At 40.2% G+C, this 20595-nt stretch overlaps 1 protein-coding gene across 1 annotated transcript in view; it reads left to right on the top strand.

The window, feature by feature from the left end:
- Positions 1 to 20595, top strand: part of Fstl4 (follistatin-like 4) — a 309447-nt gene that overhangs the window by 23049 nt on the left and 265803 nt on the right. The window contains exon 3 of the mRNA XM_013030921.1: positions 16717 to 16750. Within this exon, the coding sequence (XP_012886375.1) occupies positions 16717 to 16750 (34 nt within the window). The remainder of the gene's footprint in view (positions 1 to 16716; positions 16751 to 20595) is intronic.

Below are 20595 nucleotides of genomic sequence, written 5' to 3' on the forward strand. Positions count from 1 at the left end.
TCCCTTCCGTCTTTAACTCAGCCATACAAAAGAGCTCAAGCGTACAAAATGCTGTGTGTGCCGGGTGAGTGGGAGCCAGTAATGGAATACACGCCGCATAAGGCATCGCTTTATTTAGCTGGGTTCTGTCCATCCAAATGAAGATTTTAATTGCAGAAGGGTGTCTTTGCAAGTGAGGTTAGAATCGAGGGTTGGTTTTTTTTTTTTAAGTTAAAATGAATAAATGGAAAAATGTAAGGAAGTTTGTTAAGGAAGGCTTAGTTTTAAGAGTGTCTCAATAGGAAAAAATACTTAGAAGGTTGATGGCAGAATCTCAGTTAGGAGGGGGCTCAGCTTGTTAGCAAGGTCTCTGCCTCCTCTGCCCAGTTCCTGAACTGAATGTGTGGGTTTCCATTGGGAGCAGCTGCAGGTAGTCGGGGCCTGAAGAACCTTGAAGATGAATCATTCCTCCGGCGCTCTGCTGGGGAATGAAAGGTGGGGGGCCTGCCTTCAGACACTTAGCGACACTGGCATGGGGACTGTTAGGTTTTTAAAAAGAGGTAGCCGAGTAAGAACTGCACCACGCACGTGGTATTCAGGTAAGGGGTAGGTTTATTCAGTAGACCTGCTGGGACCAGGCAAGGTTGGCACTCCACGTGGCTGGGAAAGGCCTGGGAAAGAGAGAGAGCTGGGACAGAGAGAGAAAAGAGCTAGAAAAGAGCAGAGAGAGAGCATCTGGGCCTGGGCTAGGCCTTATCTAGGATATGGGCGGAGAAAGGTGTGGCCACATCAAATTCAGATGTGACCTCAGCGGATGCAGATGTGACCTCTTCCAGGTGTGCCAGTTGCCTAGGTAACGCAGGTACTGGGTGGAGACTTTGCTGGGAGGAGGGTGAAGTCTGCTCACCATCCAGGAGCGGACCTTACAGGGACCTTACAGGGACCTCGCAGTCTTGGCCTCTCTGTCCACCTCCACCTCGTCTGCACAGACCTGACCACACTGAATTCCATTCAGTTTCCTGTTTCATCTCTGTCTCTTTATAGCAGGATGCTTTTCCTCCCCACTTTCCTAACCCGCATCACCCCAACACCGCTGCTTCCCATAATATTTGGAGTGGAAAATTGAGACTCCCTTCCTTTCTCTCCCCACCCCGCCCCCCCCCCAAGATGGCTGGGAACATAGATGAGAAATCATGATTATGGCTCCGGAATGGTGCCACCACGCTTTTCCTGATCCTTAGCTTTGTCCCCAAGAGGGACACAGGAAGGCCCCAGGCCTGTCACTTGGCAGTCTTCACTCAAATTCTTCTAGCAGCTCTCAGACTGTTTCTTGGTAGCTGAGAATCTGCAATAGACGTTTGGATTGTGGAAACTATTACTCAGCACTCACATTATATTGATTCAAAAATAAAGATTATTATGCTGTTCAACTGCACGGTAAAAATACAGCTTTCTGGGATGGTAATTTTTTTTTAACTTAAGTTCTACATTATCATGGGAGATAATGGATTCAGGAAGGGTACAATGAGGAATAAAGCTGTTGTATTGTATTGGTTAAATGACATTTAAAATGATTTGGCTGTCAAATTCGTGGAAAGGTTATGAACAGTGAATGAAAAATCTAAAATTAATTCCCTACTTCAAGAAAGTGTGATTTATGCCATAATAAAATTAGATTTTTAGTTAAAGGAATTTAGTCATTAAGTAATGCCCGTGCGCTAACTCTCATTTATAACCATCTGGTTTGAGGCTTCTGCAGAAAATAATTTCTTCCTTAGGCAATGCATCTGGGGCTTTAGTGTCATTTATGTCAATGGATTTTTGTTCTGTGTATTTCTGCTACAGCTTTTAGGGAGTTGTTTTTTTTTCCAGTACTAGAAAGACAGATTCTTATTTATTCTTAGTAACTGAAGGAGACACTAGACTTACCTACCTTCTCTCTCTCTCTCTCTCTCTCTCTCTGTCTCTCTGTCTCTGTCTCTGTCTCTCTCTCTCTCTCTCTCTGTCTCTCTCTCTCTTCACTAATAATGATGGCCTACTTTTGAGGCCTGACTGGGCCAGAACACCTTACTAAGCACAGCCCAGGCTCAGGATTTCATTTAATCAATCACAACTACACCCTGGAGACCCATTCAGGCCTCAGTTTACAGATGCATAAACTGAAGTTTAGAAAGGTTAATTTACTGTTAAAAGGTGACAGAGGCAGAACCAGTTGGGGACAGGCCTAGTTCCAGCCTGGATGCATCTGGTTTTACAGCCCCACACCTAACCTCTGTCATTTTCCATGAATGTTTGTGGATTGCTTGGTTTCGTTCATGTTGTACTCAGGGGCTGATAGCCTTCCTTCCATAGACATGCCTCTTCTGCTGCTGGAACAAAATACTTTTAATGCATGACCCAATCAGTGCTTAAAGGTCCCATCTTTTCATCTGTTTCCATGCGTCCTAGAGGGGCCATTCCAACCATGGCAAGAACATTTCTCACCTGGAAATTGGTGTGGGGGGGGAAGCATTTACTTTGTTTATTCAATAAACTTCCAATGTGTACTCTTGGGTGATATACTTTATTGTAATTTTTATTGAAGCATCTCAAATAGTTAAGTGCACTTATCCTAAATGTAGAGCTTGATTGATTTAAGTTAAATGAACACATATATGTGGCCCTCACTGAGATCAAATGATAGAATATTTCCAGCACCCCTATCCCTATCAGTGATAATTCTCACACTAATTCTTACCACTAATCTGTGGCCAGAGATTGGATTTGCTTGTTTCTATGAAAGCTCCTCTGTTGTGGCTGCCTTGTTTTGCTCACTAGTGTGTCTGTGAAACTCATCCAGGTTACTGTATACTGTGGAGTTTGTTCCTTTGCATCACTGTCAAGTGTCCTAATGCACTGGGATTAGAATTCTTTTGGTTGGTTGGTTGGTTTTGTGCTGATAGTGGGCTTCAATTCAGGGTCTGGGTGTTTTCCCTTAGCTTTTCTGCTCAAGGCTGGTGCTCTATTGCTTAAGCCACAGCTCTGCTTCTGGCTTTGTAGTGGCAAATTGGAGATAAGAGTCTGACAGATTTTCCTGCTTGGGATGGCTTCCAACTGGAATCCTCAGATCCTCAGTCTCTTGAGTAGCTAGGATTACAGACACGAGCAACCAGTTCCTGGCTGACATTAGAATTCAAATTCTTGTACAAACATAAATGTGATTCTCTTGGACCTTTACATAGGAGTAAAATTTGGGGTCATGAGAACAGAAGTTACAGTAGTTCTTTTCACCAGAGTTTAATAATTAGGACGGGCTAAACAGACCTGGAAGGATTAAGCTGGCAATACGGAACCAGGTCTCAGACCAAAAAGGAAAGTCCTTCTGGTTCTGGTCCTCCGATAGCAGTGAATCACAGCTGACCCATGTCCTTTAAACATTTGGTATTGGCGGATTTTTTTTTTAATGCTGTCTATTTTATGGTGCATAGTATTATTCCATTGTGACTTCAAATATTTTGCTCATTTTTCAGTTAGTTGTGTTTTCCATATGATTTGTAGAATCTTTTGTATATTTTGAATGAATCCTTTGGTGAGATAAATTATAAAAGTATTTGTATTTTCACTCTTTTTTTTTAACATTTATTTTGGTTCATGTCTCAGGTTCCAATCCTTGGTCCCTTGATTTAATGTTTCTGGATCTGTATGCCATGAGGGAAGGCCGTGGTGTCTGCTGTGAGGGGAGGGAAGGAGAGAGACAGAAGAGATGAGGGAGAAGAGAATAGAACACCTCTTTTTTGCTATCTTCATTGTATCTTATAACAAAAGAATCAGTTTTAATAAAAGTCCAGGATATCATTCTTTTCCTTAATGGCAGTACTTTCATATCCTATTTATTTCATACCCTATTTTAATTTATTTTTCAATTACCTTTCAAGAGTTGCACAGAAGGGTTACAATTCAACACGTCAACGTATAAGTATATTGCATCTTGATCAGTGTCATCCCTTCCATCATTCTCCCCCTGCATCTATCCTGACCCCACCAACCCCCTTTTAAGAAATTTCCATCCACTTAAAGACTAGGAAACGTTTCTCTTGCAATATCTTCACGAGGCTTCATTGTTTTACCTTTTTACATTCAGACCCACCATCCATCTGGAAATGATCTTTATGTATGATATAAGGAAAGAAGTGGAGGTTTTTTTTCCTCCCACTATGTGAATGCCCAATTGATCTACTACCAACTGTTGAAAAGCTATTTTTCCCCATTGTATTACAGTGACACCAGGAATGGAATAGATGTGGTTTATTGCTTGACTGTATACCTTTTCTCTTTTTTTCCTCAATCAGCTTTCTTAGGGATTTATCAAGTTATTAATCTCTTCAAAGCACCAACATTTTTCTAGTGTGATTTTTTTCTATTGTATTGATTTCTGCTCTTATCATATTTCTTGCATCCTGCCTTTGATGAGCTTAAATTGTTTTCTCTAGCTTTTGGAGATAGATGCTTAACTCATCAGTTTTAAGTTTTAAAAAATTCTAACATGCATTTAAGGCTATAACACTGTTTTAACTATATGTTACTTTTTAACAGTGCTGAGAATTGAACTCAAGGCTTCCCATATGCTAAGCAAATGCTTGATCATTGAATGACGCCCTCAGCCCTTCATCATACAATTTTTTAATGTTATGATTCAGTTATTCTGCTCAAAATGCCTTATTCCCTTTCTAATTTTTCTCCATGGAAATTATGTGATAAGTTTCTGAATCTGTGGGCCAAATATTTTGGAGATTTTCCTCCAAATCTTTGGATTTTCCTTCATATCTTTCTTTTATTCAAGTCACAAAAGTATTTATGTGTTCAGTACAGTTTCATTAATTTGAAACATGAAACTTGCTTATGGGTCAGAATCTGGTCAATTTTTACAAATGTTAACTGGATAGTTAAGATGAGTGTAGAGCACACAGTTGTCAGGGCCATATTGGTATTTGTCATTAAGTCAAGTTTGTTCATCATGGTGTTGGGCTCCTCCACATCCTATGGATTTTTGTTTTCTCATTCTATCAGTAGTGACAGTGACATTTTTTAACTTCTTCGTCCATTTATTGTGGATCTTAAAAACATCTTCTTTTCATTTTGATTTTATAGATAGGCTATGCCTTCACATACAAGTTTAGCGTTGTTATCCATTCTTGATAAATTGACCCTTTTATGAACCATCTCTTTTTCTCACTAATACCAATACTTGCTTTAGAGTCTACTTCATCTACACCAATTTCCTCTTGGTTGGAGTTTATACAGTTTTAGCTTTTCTATCTTTTTATATTCAGCTTTTTCATATGCTCCTATGCAAGCAGCTCACAATTGGATTTTGATTTATATAACATGCCAATCTTTATATTTTACTTGGGTTTTTTAGCCCATTCATATTGAAATCTAGCACTTTATTCTGTGTTCTTTCTCAATCATTTCTTGTCTTCTTTTTTTTATTAGATACTTGTTACGCCATTCCTTTGGCCTCAGAGCACTAATTTTACCATTTTTATTGAGATATTGCAACCATTCAATTTCATTTAATCTTCATATTGCATGCAATTTAATTCATCAGTTACATTTTTACCTTACAGGGCATTTCCTTTTTATGTAACTATGCATTCACCTCAGTAACTTTCTTTTGGCCTGAAGAGTTTTCTTCAGTTTTCTCATGTATTTTCTCAGTTTTTGTTTGCAAAAATATACTTTAATTTTACCTTCTTGTAGTTTACTGTATAAATGTCTTTTTTTTTTTTTTTTTTTTGAACTCTGGGCCTGGCCGCTGTCCCTCAGCTCTTCAGCTCAAGACTAGCGCTCTACCACTTGAGCCACAGCGCCACTTCTGGCTTTTTTTCTTTTTGCTTCTGTAGTGCTGAGGAATCGAACCCAGGGCCTCAGGCATGCAAGGCACGCGCTCTACCACTGAGCCATCTTCCCAGCCCCAAATGTCTTTTTTTTACTAGATACAAAATTTAAGCTTTCCCCCCAGTCTTTCAAAGGTGCCATTTCATTTTCTTGTTCCATCATTTTCTCTTAAAAAGTCTACTATTATTGTTGTTCCTTTGTAGATAATGTCTATCCAATCTCCTCCACCCTCTCTCTAGTCATTTTTAAGCTTTTCTATGTGTGCTTGAATACCCAACTATTTTGCAATGAGTACCTCGAGAAGGTTTCCTTTAGATTAATCTTGTTTGGGATTTGTGAAGTTCTCAAATTTCTGACCTGATGCTTTTCATCAGTTAAAATAGCTCCTATATGCGAATTCTAGGGTCTGGGTAACCTGTGGGAACTGTTTACCTAGATTGAAGGCACTCGATTCTGTTTTCTACCTTGCTTGGCAGTTTTGGGCTTGATTCTGGGGAATGTATCTGAAGAGCAATAGGGATAACTTCATTGCTGTTCAAAGTTATTTTTGTTGTTAGAATATTGGCAAATCATCTTTTTCTTTTTCTTTTTTTTTTTGTCGGTCATGGGGCTTGAACTCTGGGCCTGGGCACTGTCCCTCAGCTCTTCAGCTCAAGGCGAGCGCTCTACCACCTGAGCTACAGCGCCACTTCCGGTTTTCTGGTGGTTTATTGGAGATCAGAGTCTCAGGGTCTTTCTTGCCCGGGCTGGCTTTGAACCGCGATCCTCAGATCTCAGCCTCCTGAGTAGCTAGGATTACAGGCGTGAGCCACCAGCGCCCGGCTGGCAAATCATCTTGAATCATTGAGGAATAGAAATTGTTTCAGAGTATATGTCTTCCAGCGTCTGCTACACTTACCAGAGCAATTTCTTCTTGATTAATTTTTGTCTCCCTACTACCATGATACTGTTGATAGTAATAGGCTTTATTATTTGAGGCTAATATGCAGCTACATTTTTTGCTTATTTGTGGCTACTTTGAAGCTACTAGTTTCTTGGCCTCTTGCCTTTTGTATGAGCACCTTAAGCATAATGGATTAACTTCTGTGTGAAGAATATTGAGTGCATATCTGTCTGTTTCCATCTTGCAAGATTTATTTGCTTATGTATTTTGTTTTTGCAGTGGTGCTGAGGATGAAACCAAGGGCATTGTGCACACTAGACCAGTGTTCTACCACTGAGCTGTACCCAGAAGCACTCTGCCCAGGCTTTCTGATCCTCAATTCTGGTGACTTTTGTAGCTCTGAACTCTTTAAATTTTTTTTTTTAATCTCTTAAGGCAGTGAGAATTCTCAAGCTTCTACAATATCCCTTTCAGCTTGGCTTCTATAGCAGGTACAGAGTATTTCCCCTTAGTGCTACGAGTATGGAATTGCCTCAGAGGGAGTTTTTCTCTCCAAGTAATGACCCTTTGAGTTCTGGCCATGTTGGTACCACGTTAGTACTTTCAAAACTCTTTATTTGATTATATTTATATTTGCATTATTAGTCCCAGTTAGTTGTATGGGAGGGGGTTCATTTGTAACATAGCCATTTATGTCTGCAGTGCATCTTTATCAGACTCCCTTCCTCCATCAATCTCAGTCTCTGTCCTCCTCCTTTCCATACCCACCCCACCAGTTTACATGCATGTATATAGATTATTTTTACCCCTTTCCCTCTCTCCATTATTGCACCCTGCTCATACCAGTATACATACTTCTGTCAAGACATAAAACTTGTTTAAAAATCCAACTATTGTAAGAGCTCTCAGGAGAACGACTGGGTCTAGCACAAATTATATCTCCCTTTCTGGAGTAGAAGTCTATCTCATTTAATTTCCACAATGTCAGGAATTAAGTATTGGATCTTTATTTCTAACACTGAAATGTTGCTGTGTGATGGGCTAGATTTCTAAATGTGTTGTTAGTATTTTGTTGTTGGTGGTGTTGGTCATGGGGCCTGAACTCTGGGCCTGGGCGCTGTCCCTCAGCTCTTCAGCTCAAGGCTAGCGCTCTTGTCACTTGAGCCACAGCACCACTTCTAGCTTTCTGAGAGTCTCACAGACTTTTCTGCCCGGGCTGGCTTTGAACTGTGATCCTCAGACCTCATCCTCTTGAGTAGCTAGGATTATAGGTGTGAGCCACCAGTGCCCAGCTTGTTAGTATTTTTAATTGCACACAATAAATAGATCTTAATTGTGACATTTTCATGATCTTCCTTAATCGTGTTTGCCTCCCATCATCCTCTCTTCCTTATCCCATCTCTCTTTCCTCGTATTTCTCCTTTATTTTCATGCTTTTTTTTTCTCTCCCACTTATGTGAGAAAACATGCCATATTTGTCTAAGTTTGGCTTATTTTGCTTAACAGGAAGATCTCCCAAGTCCATTTATTGTCCTACAAATGATATGACTGGGTATTGTCATTAAATAATGCTCCATAGTATGCATATATATGTATATATATGTATATATGTGTGTGTATATACACACACACACATTTTCTCTGTCTATGTGTCAGGATCCTAGCTTCCTATGAAGCCCACATGGAGTACAGGGCACAAACTGTACTTGGTGTTAAAGGGAAAGTGAGTTCCATTCCCTTGTCTGTCCTGAGTCTCACTGCGTATGATTTTCAGTGTGCTTGTAACATAACTATTCCATGGGGGCCATACTGAGCCACAAGGTAGACACTGGCCAAGACAGTGTGGTAATCCTTGGTGTGAATTTCAAGAGCAAGAAAAGTTTAAGAATTTGTTTCCGAAGGGATGTGAAGGGTAAACCAAAGGAGGAGGCTGCAATGCTTGGTAAGAAATGTACGCATTATCCTGCCCATGTAATTGTAACCCCTCTGTACAGTATGTTCACAAATAAAATTAAAAAAAAAAAAGAATTTGTTTCCCAAAGAAGCAAGATTGGGCCGGGCGCCGGTGGCTCACACCTGTAATCCTAGCTACCCAGCAGGCTGAGATCTGAGGATCGCGGTTCAGAGCCAGCCCAGGCAGGAAAGTCTGTGAGACTCTTATCTCCAATAAACCACCAGAAAACTAGAAGTGGCGCTGTGGCTCAAGTGGTAGAGCACTCGCCTTGAGCTGAAGAGCTGAGGGACAGAGCCCAGGCCCAGAGTTAAAAAGAAAAAGAAAAAAAAGCAACATTGGGCATGAGCTTTCCAGGATGGCTTCTTGTTCCAGCACCAGTGCTTTTACATTAAGAAATGCAGAGCACTTCCCAAGGGCCAGAACAGCGTATAGTTCCCAGGTCACCCAAGTTCAGATGATCTACCTTCCTCTTATTCATCTGTTTCTGTGCTGTCTTTGCCCACCATATGACCTTTCTCATCCTTCCCTTTCTGGTACTCCCTCCCCCTCTCACCTCCCATCTCATCTGCTGTTCCAGTTGGCCATTATGGGCTCAATGTTGATGTGGTCTTTGTCATCTTGATCATCAGATACCTGGGTCTCTCCATCCATATTAAACTTCAGTGTGTTCCCTCGGTTACCCCTCTCCCTGAGAAGCTATTTTCTTGCTGTGTAAGTACCAGCCACTGAGGAGCCAGAAGGAATTTCTGACTTCTGGCATTGGCTTTAGAATCAGATTTTGAAATTTAAATCTTAACTGTCCTCTGACCAAAAGTTTAATCTGTCCTATCCTTCTACTCAATATCAGAAATTGTATTTAAAAGCATAGAATATTTGATCATTCTAATTTTATCTACCCATTTCTTATTTGTTGTCAATATCAGGGCTAGACCTCAGGGATAGCTTTCTTGTTCACATCTTGTGCTTTACCACTTGAACCACACTTCCAGCTTGGCTGCTACTTAAAGATGGTATCTTTTGGACATTTCTGTCCAAGCTGACTTTGAACTGTGATTCTCTAGATTTCATTCTCCTGAGTAGCTAGCTAGGATTATAGGCGTGAGCCACTGGTACCCAGTTTATATTAGTTCTGAGACAGGATCTTGTTACACAGCCCAGGCTGTGACCTCAAGTTCATAATCCTTCTGCCTCAGTCCTCCATAGTTTTGGTACTGTAGGCAAGAGCGACCATACCAGGCTCCTCTAGTTTTGTTTAAACTATTTCAGAACAGAGTAAAGGGAAATCTTCCAAATTTATTGTATAAAATTGGTATCATTTAAATTCCTAAATATGAAAATATGGTACACCGATTTCATTTATAAACAGAAACATTAAAAAAATCCACTCAAAAACATATTCACAATCATAGCAGTCAAAATCCAGCCACACATTTTAAAACATATACATTACTAAGAAAAGCTTATTCCAGAAATACAGTAGAATATTATGAAATCCACTTTATAACTCGTTCTGTTAATAAAGCAGCTAAAGCAAAAAAACCCCGTATGATCATTTCCATAAATGCAGAAAAGTACTTGATAAATTTCAACACATACGTATTTTATTTCATTTTTCATTCAACAAATATGTATTTAGCATCTGCTCTAACACTGAGGATATAAGGCTATAAAGATGCTGGCTCATCTCAGCTCTTATTCTTGTGGAGAAAAATAGAATAAGTAAGAAGACAACCATTTTAACTAGGCTGTACATTTATTTTAAAACCTCAATTATATGTATATTAATTTCATAATATTGTTTACATAAACTCAGGCAAAATGGCTACAGTTCACTTTATTAAGCTTGTCTTCTTAAAATCAGAAACAAGATAAAAATGCCCACTGTGTCCACAACATTTAATGTTGAAGAACTAGTTAAAGCAATAAGACAGGAGAAAATAAAATTTTAGAATTTAGAGTAAAATCACACCTATTGGCAGAGCTGATGAATATACAAATAGGAACTCAAAAGAATCAGAGGAAAAAGCTGTTATAAACAATAAGAAATCTAGCAAGGGAAGAAGTGACATTGTTCAAAAAGAAATGTACTGATTACCTGACTTACATAACTGTAACCCCATTGTACATCACCTTTACATTAATAATTGAAACATGGGTATTAAAAAACAATCTAAATCAAGTGGATGATTATAAAATTTATATAAGAATAAATTAGATGTGAAGATTCAATTTATGTAACAAAAGACATTTAAAATAAGCACACAGGAAAAATTTAAATATCATTGAAAGAAGTAGAAGTAAATTTGAAGAAATTTGTGGAAATGTTATTAGAGAAGACTCATCATTCTGTAGATGTGACCTTTCCATAAAGTAATGTGCAAGTTTTATTGCAATTACAGAAATTTAGTGAAGTTGTTTTTCTGCAGGTGTAAAATGATTACCTTTATTTTTTTTTTAAATTTTTTATTGTAAAGATACTATACAGAGGGTTACAGTTACATGAGTGAGGTAATGAATACCTTCCTCTTGAACATTGTTAGCCCCTCCATTGTTTTCCCCCACCATCCCCTCCCTCCCTCCCTTCCCCGAAGTTCTTTTTTTTCTTGATTGTGATTAAGTGATTACATAATTTCTAAGTCACAAGTTCATTCTAACTTTCCTGGAGCAAATTGTCTATCACAGTCTGTAATATATAACAGTGATCACATGTTATACACCATACATGTGATCAGCACCATGGGGATATTTAGTAGTGGTTCAACCAAATGAGCAGGAGTTCTTTGTTTCTTAAGTCCTGTTGGTTTTGTCGGATTACCTTTATTTTTCCTACATTTTCGTTAACATCAATTAATAATACAAAGAGGTTTCATTTGTATTTGTCGGTGTATTCATATCTCTTGATCAGACCCAGTCCCTCCATCCCCTGTCCCTTATCTCCTCTCCCCAGTTTCCCAAACCAATTTCAACAAGCTTTACTAATCTATTTTTGCACATGTACATGAAATGTTTAACCCTATTTGCCTTCCACTCTTTCCTTTGTCTCTCCCACTAGTGTCCACACCCCCGACAAGACCTGTTTTGCCTTTCTATCATTTAGTTTTTAGTGTATGTTATGTTCCAAGGGGTTTCATTTTACATATATGTATACATTAATTGGCTTGATCCTCCTCTCACTTTCCACATCCCCAGTTCCCTCTATTATTCAATAGCTTTTAGTGAGTTTTATTTTGCTATCCTCATTTACAGATGCAATGGATTTTGGTACTGGTCACCTTCTAACGTTCTCTCCCCTCTACCAGTCTGCTCAAACAATCCCACAATTAAAAACATGTTCTCTCTCTGCATGTATATATGATCCTCTTTGTGTTTTTTATATATGTTTTTATTGTAAAAATACTTTACAGAGGGGTTACGATTACATGAGTTAGGTAATGAGTACATTTCCTATCCAGCATTGTTACCTCCTCCTTTGTTTTTCCGCTACCATCCCTTCCCTCCCCACCTTCCTACCTCCTCCCCAAAATTGTAAAGTCCGTTTTCAACATAGTGTCTTGTACATCTCATTGTTACAATGGGTGAACCTGTATCCTTATTTCAGCATTTTGTTATTTCCTTTCCCCTCCCCAAATTAGAGAAGTATATATACAAGATACAGGGCACTGATATCAAATACAGTGAAAACAGGGGTTATACTGTGGGAGAAGAACATACAAAAGAAACAAAAAAAATCACATGGTACATTATAAATACGTTAGAAACAATAGCAAGAAAGAAGAAAAACAGTTGTGTCCCTATCTTGGGGTTCATTTCACTTAACATCATCTTATCTGGTCATATGTACATAGCCTTTGACCTTTCCTGCTTGTCCTACACATATACTAGTTGTTGCCAACAAGGGAAACCATGGGGCCTCTGTTTCTTTGGGCCTGGCTTACTTCACTTAATATAATTTTTTCCAAGTCTTTCCATTTTCCTAACAAATGGGGTAATGTCATTCTTTCTGATGGAGGCATAGAATTCGTGTGTGTGTGTGTGTGTGTGTGTGTGTACATACCACATTTTCTTGATCCGTTCATCTACTGAAGGGCGTCTGGGTTGGTTGCATATCTTAGCTATGGTAAATAATGCTGCAATAAACATAGTTGTGCTGATAGCTTTAGTATGGTCTTGTTTGTGATCATTTGGGTAAATGCCCAAAAGTGGAATTGCTGGGTCATAGAGGAGCTCTATGTGGAGTCTTTTGAGGAGCCTCCATACTGCTTTGCAAAGTGGTTGAACAAGTTTACACTCCCACCAACAATGCAGTAAGATTCCCTTCTGTCCACATCCCCTCCAGCATCTGTTGTTATTAGAGTTCTAATTCTGGTTTGATTTGCATTTCTTTTATGGCTAGAGAGATTGAGCATTTCTTCATGTGTCTATTGGCCATTCTTATTTCCTCTTCAGAGAAATTTCTCTTTAAGTCTTTAGCCCACTTATTTATCAGGCAATTGTTTTTTTGAGGATTTGTTGTTGGGGGATTTAATTTTTTAAGTTCTAAGTATAGTTTAGATATGCAACTCTTGTCCATTGTATGGCTAGTGAAGATCTTCTCCCAATCCTTGGGCTTTCTATTGATCTTGCTAGCTATGTCCTTTCCCATTACAGAAGCTCTGCAGTTTAGTGCAATCCCATTTGTCCAACCTTTCTTTGATTTGTTGTGTTTCTGGGTCTTTATTAAGAAAATTTTGGCCTGTGCCAAGGAGCCCTATAGTTTCTCCTATTCCTTCCTGTAATGTTTTCAGGGTGTCTGCTTTGACTTCAAGCTCTTTGGTCAATTTGGAGTTGATTCTGGTGCAGGGTGATATATAAGGATCTAGCTTTAGTTTTCTACAGGTGTTTAATCAATTTTGCCAGCACCATTTACTGAAGAGGCTGCATTTCTTCCATTCTATTTTTTTTAGCTCCCGATTAGGTGGCTATAGGTCTGTGGGTTCATTTCTGGTCTTCAGTTCTATTCCATTGGTCCTCAGGTCTGTTCTTGTGCCAGTACCAAGCTGTTTTGATTACTATGGCTTTATAGTAGAATTTGAAATTTTGGTATTGATATCTCTTTGTGTTTTTACACACACACTTATCTTTTAGGTCTAGTATCCACATATAAGAGAAAACGTGACCTTTTCCTTCTGAATCTGACTGACTTTGCTAAACATGATGATCTTCAGTTCCACCCATTTTCCTGCAGACAACATAATTTCATTCTCCTTTATGATTGAACAATATTCCAGTGTAGTGTATGTGTGGGGAGCTGTTTCTACACCTTGGCTATTATGAGTAGTGCCACAGTGAATATGATTGTGCAAAGGCCTCTATTCCATCTTGAATTATCTTCCTTTAGATAAGATGCCCAAGCTTGGTATCACTGGATATTTTGGTACTTCTGTTTTTTGTTTTTTGAGAAACATATAAAGTGAATTCCATAGTGGCTCCATTCCTAGCAATAGTATATGAAGTTTTCTTTTTCTCTGTCTTGGCCAGCATTGATTGCTGTTGGTGTTTGTAATTTTGTTTTTGTTGTTGCTTATCTTAATGGTATCCGGGTTTAAACTTAGGACCTTCTACTTGTATAGCTGGAGACATACCTCCACACCAGTTTTTTTGCTGGTTATTTTGAGGTTGAAATTGCACACACTTCTCTGCATAGGTTTAATCCTGAGCCTCAATCCTGAGTCTCAGCCTTCTGATTACAGATGAATCACCAGTGCCTGGCTTCCATGTTTGTGTTCTTGTAGATGACCATTCTGACTGGAGTGAGTGAAATGTCAGTGATGTTTTGGTTTGTATTTCCTTTATGACCAAGGGTGTTGAGCATTTCTGCATGACCCAAAAATACTGCATATAGCTGTTAATGGCAATGAAGGTGCCAGGTCCAGGGTCAGGAGTACTGAGGAGCAGTTTGGGAGTGGCTGGGTTTGTTTGACATGATGTATTTCACAACTTACAAATCTTGCCTTATGCTTATCATTTGTCGTCTTCTTTGAAACCTGATCTGGATAACATCTCCTTGAAAATCAGCATCCTGGACACTCATTTGGTTCATGATGCTGTGTGGTGGGTCTTCCATTGGTTTCCACATATGCTTGTCACTTATTAGAGAGATGTTGGTCAAAGAATGCCCTTTCCAGTGCCTCCTCAGCTTTACCTGTACTATTCCTCCTTCCTCGATAACAAGATGCTAGACAAGAATGCTAATGTGTGAGAGACAATGCTATTTCCTTAAACTGCACTAGTGCTGAATGATTGGTTACAGTGGTGCAGAGGAGATGCAAATTTGCTGGTTTTCTGAATCTTTATGCTGTATATCTTTTTTGGGGGAGAGGGAGGTCCGGTGGTGGGCCTGAACTCTGGGCCTAGGTGCTGTCCCTCAGCTCTTCGCCTCAAGGCTAGCGCTCTACCACTTGAGCCACAGCACCACTTCTGGCTTTTTTTTTCCTTTTCTGCTTATGTGATGCTGTGGAATCGAACCCAGGGCCTCATGCATGCAAGGCAAGCGCTCTACCACTGAGCCACTTTCCCAGCCTGCTGTATATCTTAATTTGGTTATTTATTATCAAATTTAGGTACTTTTTTTTTCTGTTGGTCGTGGGGCTTGAACTCTGGGCCTGGGGCTGTCCCCCCTCAGCTCTTCAGCTCAAGGCTAATGCTCTACCACTTGAGCCACAGTACCACTTCCTGCTTTTTCTGCTTATGTGATGCTGAGGAATAGAACCCAGGGCCTTATGCATGCATGGCAAGCACTCTACCACTGAGCCACCTTTCCAGCCCCTGGTACATTTTTATTGTGAAACACAGTAAATGTTTTCACCCTTTATATCCTGCTACTTCTCGCTCAATTTCCTTATTTCTGAGCTTACCTCATATTTTCCCCTTACCCTACCTTTTCTGACATTCTGTTTTCCTTGAGTACCCTCTTCTTCTCAACTCCAGTCCAAAACACTGCCCATTCTTCAGTGCTACTTTCAAAGATTCTTTTTTAAAGTTTTCTTCATGTTTCCAGCTGAATGTGAAATCGTTATTTATCAAGGCAAATCACCCTCTAATTTCCTCAGTAATTTGTATTTCTTCTGTAGTTCAATGTTCAACTCTGTTTACCTAGGTAATTTCTAAAATGGTTTTCTTGTTGCACTATACATCACTGGCATCAAAAAGATAAGACTGAATTAGGAAAATCTAAAATCTTAGCTTCTTCCCATGGCATGGGCTGAACATTTAAGTTGTCCTTTAAGATTCTAGCCTTTGAAAACTATGAGTTGGGTATAGTGATGATGCCAAGACCCTCACAGAAGCAGTGATGGTCTTGGCTTTGACAATGAAATGTAGAAACGGTGCTGGTCAGATACTCCTGATTCTAGGGGAAGCTAATGTTTTCCCTGGGGCCCTAAGCAATTACATGCTAGGCAGAGGGGTGGGACATGAGTTTGGAACATCGTCTTTCTTGATACTTGGAACTAACCCATAATCCACACAAGGTAATCTCTGAAAGTTAACTATGTTTACTTAAAGCCACAAGAGAATATAATCTTTACCAGGTGGTTCACACCTGTAATCGTAGCTTACTCAGGAGTCTGAGATGGGAGGATCATGATTCAAATCCAGCCTTGGGCAGAAAAGTCCATGAGACTTTGATCTCCAATTTAAAAAAGTTCTGGAGTAGAGTTGTGACTCAAGTGTGGCAGAGCATTATCTATGAGCAAAACTGAATAAGGGCCCTGAGTTCATGTCCCGGTACCACAGAAACAACAACAGCAAAAAGCCCAAAGTCCTTCAAACAAGTTATTTACCTTTATAGGAGAGAGAGAGAGAGAGAGAGAGAGAGAGTGTGTGTGTGTGTGTGTGTTGAGATTAGTGGACCCAGCCAAGTGTCATATTCTTCCTAGCATGCTCACCCTTTTGTGATTGTGTGATGGACAAGAGGTGATGAATTTGCAAGTTTCTATACGTGTGAATTATTCTTCAAAAACAAAAGTCTTTCCTTTTCTTCCAGGAGTCCAGAGGCTTTGAAGTCACAAGAAGAGAAGGTAGGAAAATGCACTCATATCCATTTTATTCTCAGGGCTGACATTTTAGAAGGCAGTTTTGTGGAAACTAAGCTGAACTTCAGACTGTGGGCAGCCTGTTCTTTGAAATTTCGGGTGGCCTTTTCTGGTTGATGAGACTGCTTGACACTTGCCTCTAGAGACTTAGAAACTGAAGGCCAGGTTTGCTTGTGAAAAGCTAGGGTTTCTACCTTTGAGTATCGGAGGTGGGGGGCCTGGGGAGCTGGCTCATTTGCAATCATGTTTCATGGACTCTTAAGAGAGGCATTATTTTTGAGTGAAGGCTGAAGTAATTACTTGAATTTGCTGAGCAAAAAAACTACGTCGATAAGAACAAAAATGGTTTACAGTTTGAGAAATCTCAATATGGGAAAGGCGATGCCACTGTGAAAAATATTTCTGATTAAATTTTCACAGCTTCAGCTAAGCTGAAATAGAAATAACCAATTAATTTTCCCTTTGAAAACAATTCCGTAATGTTCTCTTTTCCCTGCCAGTATTCCTCCAGCACATTTGTTTTCTGGTCTCTCAGGTAAGCATACATGGTTGGTAATTTCAGAAACCTTCCAGTGGAAATTGAAATTTCTTTTATTTACTTTCAGCAATACCTAGTCTCTAATAAGACGATGTCTCCTATTTGATCTGTGGAATCACTGATAATCATCTCCTAATTGTAGGGATGTGAGGAAGAGTCAGCAGCTAAACTGAGTTCTTGCTTGAGGGGGTATTGTCTTCAAAAAGAATGATGGGGTAAAAATGGTATTGACTACTAAATCTAATAAATCTTTCCCTCCTCTTTGTTTTCTGTGTTATACAACATGATGAAAGGCTTGGATGGCCAGGTTATCATTTTGTATTTCTAGAGCATAGCATAGTGGTGGATTGCTCCGGTTGCTGCTGTCCACGGTGCTGAAATCTTAAATTCAAAAGACCTGAGTTTCTTACTCCAGGATGAACTTCCTAGCTTTCATTTCCACTTGCCATTGCCTTTGGTTTTTAGACACAAAGCCCTCTGTATTCATAGAGTGAACTACATTGTTTGGATATTAATACCAAATTAAACTGGATGAAGGTGAAGGGGACAAGGAAGAGTGTTGTTTTTTTTTTTTAATATTCAAAGTTGTATTTGCATGGGTACAGTGACCATGTAAGTTACAGAGAAATAGCCATAATGAGGAGAGAAGATGACATGAACTTTGGCTTTGAATAATATGCTATTCGTGTCAGTACACCTGAGTGTGAATGTTTGGAATTAGTTTGCATTAAAGAATCACATATAAACTTAACCTTTCTGAAATCATACTGTCCTTGTGCAGGCAATGTCTTTATGATTGGAGAACACATATAGTTTTATTCAAAGGTATAAAAAAATCGTGGTTATTTTACAGCTTCCTCAGAAGAATGAGTGCCCTTGTTCATCCATAGCTTCCTGTTCTCTGAGTAGCTGACTAGGAAGTAGTCAATTTGTCCTGACATCACACAGAATTTCTCCTCCTTTTGTGAAATGATGTCTTTTTTGCTTATTTCTGTCAAAGTCAAAATGTTTTATGTGTTTTGATCTCAACAGTTATAACCTGGCAGGCAAGTGGAAAGAAGAAAGGAAGGAAGGAAGGAAGGAAGGAAGGAAGGAAGGAAGGAAGGAAGGAAGGAAAGGACCTTACAGATTGGTTCCAAGTATTCTTGGGCGGGGGGGGAGTCTGAGAAATGTTCTGACATCATTATGGTGTTGTTAATCTCCAGAATAGTCTGAGTATAAAAATAAGAGAGACACTATGGATACTTGTGCAAATTATTATCCCCACACGTACAAATAGATCATGATTACCTAGCCATACACTCAGGCTGGCTGGTCCTTGCTCTAACTCACCCTGGAACTGACGACTGTGTTGTCATTTGGCATTCCATGCAGTGCCCTTTGCAAACCCTGCTTTAGGGAATGCTGCTCTATCCTCAGGTACGAGGACCTGTCTTTCTTGGACCATGCCTGACCGCAGTGGTGAGGCAGTGACAATGATAAGCACTTCTGGTTTGTTGCAAAGCTTTCAGAGAGCTCTCATGGTCCTCCTTTTTAGCTCTCAGTCTTCTGTGTCACACAAGCACAACAGACAGCCCTTTACCCATGAGCCTCCTTCCTTCCTTTACATATGAATTTCCCTCCACACCCTGCCACTATGATGCACTGAACCTCTCTCTGATGTGAGGTCATGGCTTTAAGAACCTGATCTGGCTTCATCACAGCCACGGACTTCTCTATATAATGTTGGCTGTCAAATCTAGTGAACCAAGAGGATTCCTTGGAAACAAAATTGCAGGGGGGGCTTGGTGTCCAAGGTAGACTTGTGGTAAAGACCCTCTCAGAGAAAGATATAGTAGCAGCGATTAAGATAGGATTCAAGTCCAATAGAATGTCTCCTGGTAAGGGCACATTCCCTCCTCAGGGAAATGAAGCCCTGTTCCTTCTGGGCCATCCTGCTACTAACCTTCCTCTCCTCATGCCCAGAACCCTGTCTGTGCTCAGGGAAGGAGAGCGATGGCTTCGTCTTGGTCTGCTTTTATAACACACAGGTATTTTTATACCTCTCTCTAGACACCTAAAATTTAATTTCAACCTTTTCTGAAGCTTCGGCAAGAGGTGCCAACTTCACCTCTCCCAGACACTCCCTTGTCCACTCTGAGGACCGGTGCTGATTGAGACTGCCAGAATCCATCGACTCAAACCAGTACTTTTCTCTGACTGATCCCATCACATTGAATTATAGCTGTGAGAGAACACTCGAGTGAGCTGCCACAAGAGCCTGGGATAATTCCGCCCTTGTCGGCCATCTCTAAAGGAGCAGGGGGTGATCTGTAAACTACTCCAGATGTCTGTGATTGTGCTTGTGATTAGGGGCTTCGGGATTTGGGATGGGCACAAACGTCACATTACATTACTCACCCTCCCAAAGTTGGCTCATTCTCTTGTGTGTTCCAGCCCAGCCCAGCCTGGCCTGGCTTCCAGCAAGACTGTAAGGGAGACTAGGAGAGGAAAGACGCTGCTGTCTTCAGGGAAAGGAAAAAAATGGACTGACAGTCACACACAGGCTGGGTGTCTCCTCGCTCCGGCTGCTTGGCAATGCAAATCTGCTACATAAACACGACCTGCCAGTCCTGAGGGCGAAGCCAGAGCCTCACTTCCCCAAAACCCTGGGAATGAGTTTCTAATTGGCAGCTGCCTCTAATAGCACCCTTTATAGTTCTCTGCATCTGGATGAACTTCAACTATCAGAACCATGTTCTGTTTACCGTTCATTTAGATTTGGTTTAGCAGATGTTCTGTGGATCTCTCAGTTGCCTGCATAATCTATCTCAGTATAATGTGAAGTGGCTGACTCTCTTGGAAGAAACAGATTAATACACTCCCAGGTTCTTTCGAGGTAACTTCTTCAATGGCTGCAGATGGAGGAAATTTCAAAGGAAGCCATACAGATTTGATAGTGCCTGGGGCAGTGAATCCTTTTCCATTCCATGCTTCCATCTGGGGAAAGAGATGGGACTTCTCCCCAGCCCACACCCTCACTCCCAGATAGTGCAATGTCGCTGGTTCCTCTGCACTCATTCGGCTTAAGGAAACAGAGTAGTTTCTGTCTCTTTATACTCCTAATCTCACAGACATTGGCTGTTCTGGAGAGTGATGCCTTTTTTATTAGCTAATGTCCCTAGATGCCCCAAGGTGAATGGGAAAGGGAGGTGTGGTGAGCTGGGGTGTTTTGCTCTGTGTGTGTGTGTGTGTGTGTGTGTGTGTGTGTGTGTGTGTGTGTGTGTGTGTGTGTGTGTGTGTGTGTGTGTGT

This window comes from Dipodomys ordii, unplaced genomic scaffold (assembly GCF_000151885.1).
Source record: "Dipodomys ordii isolate 6190 unplaced genomic scaffold, Dord_2.0 Scaffold135, whole genome shotgun sequence".
Taxonomy (NCBI): domain Eukaryota; kingdom Metazoa; phylum Chordata; class Mammalia; order Rodentia; family Heteromyidae; genus Dipodomys; species Dipodomys ordii.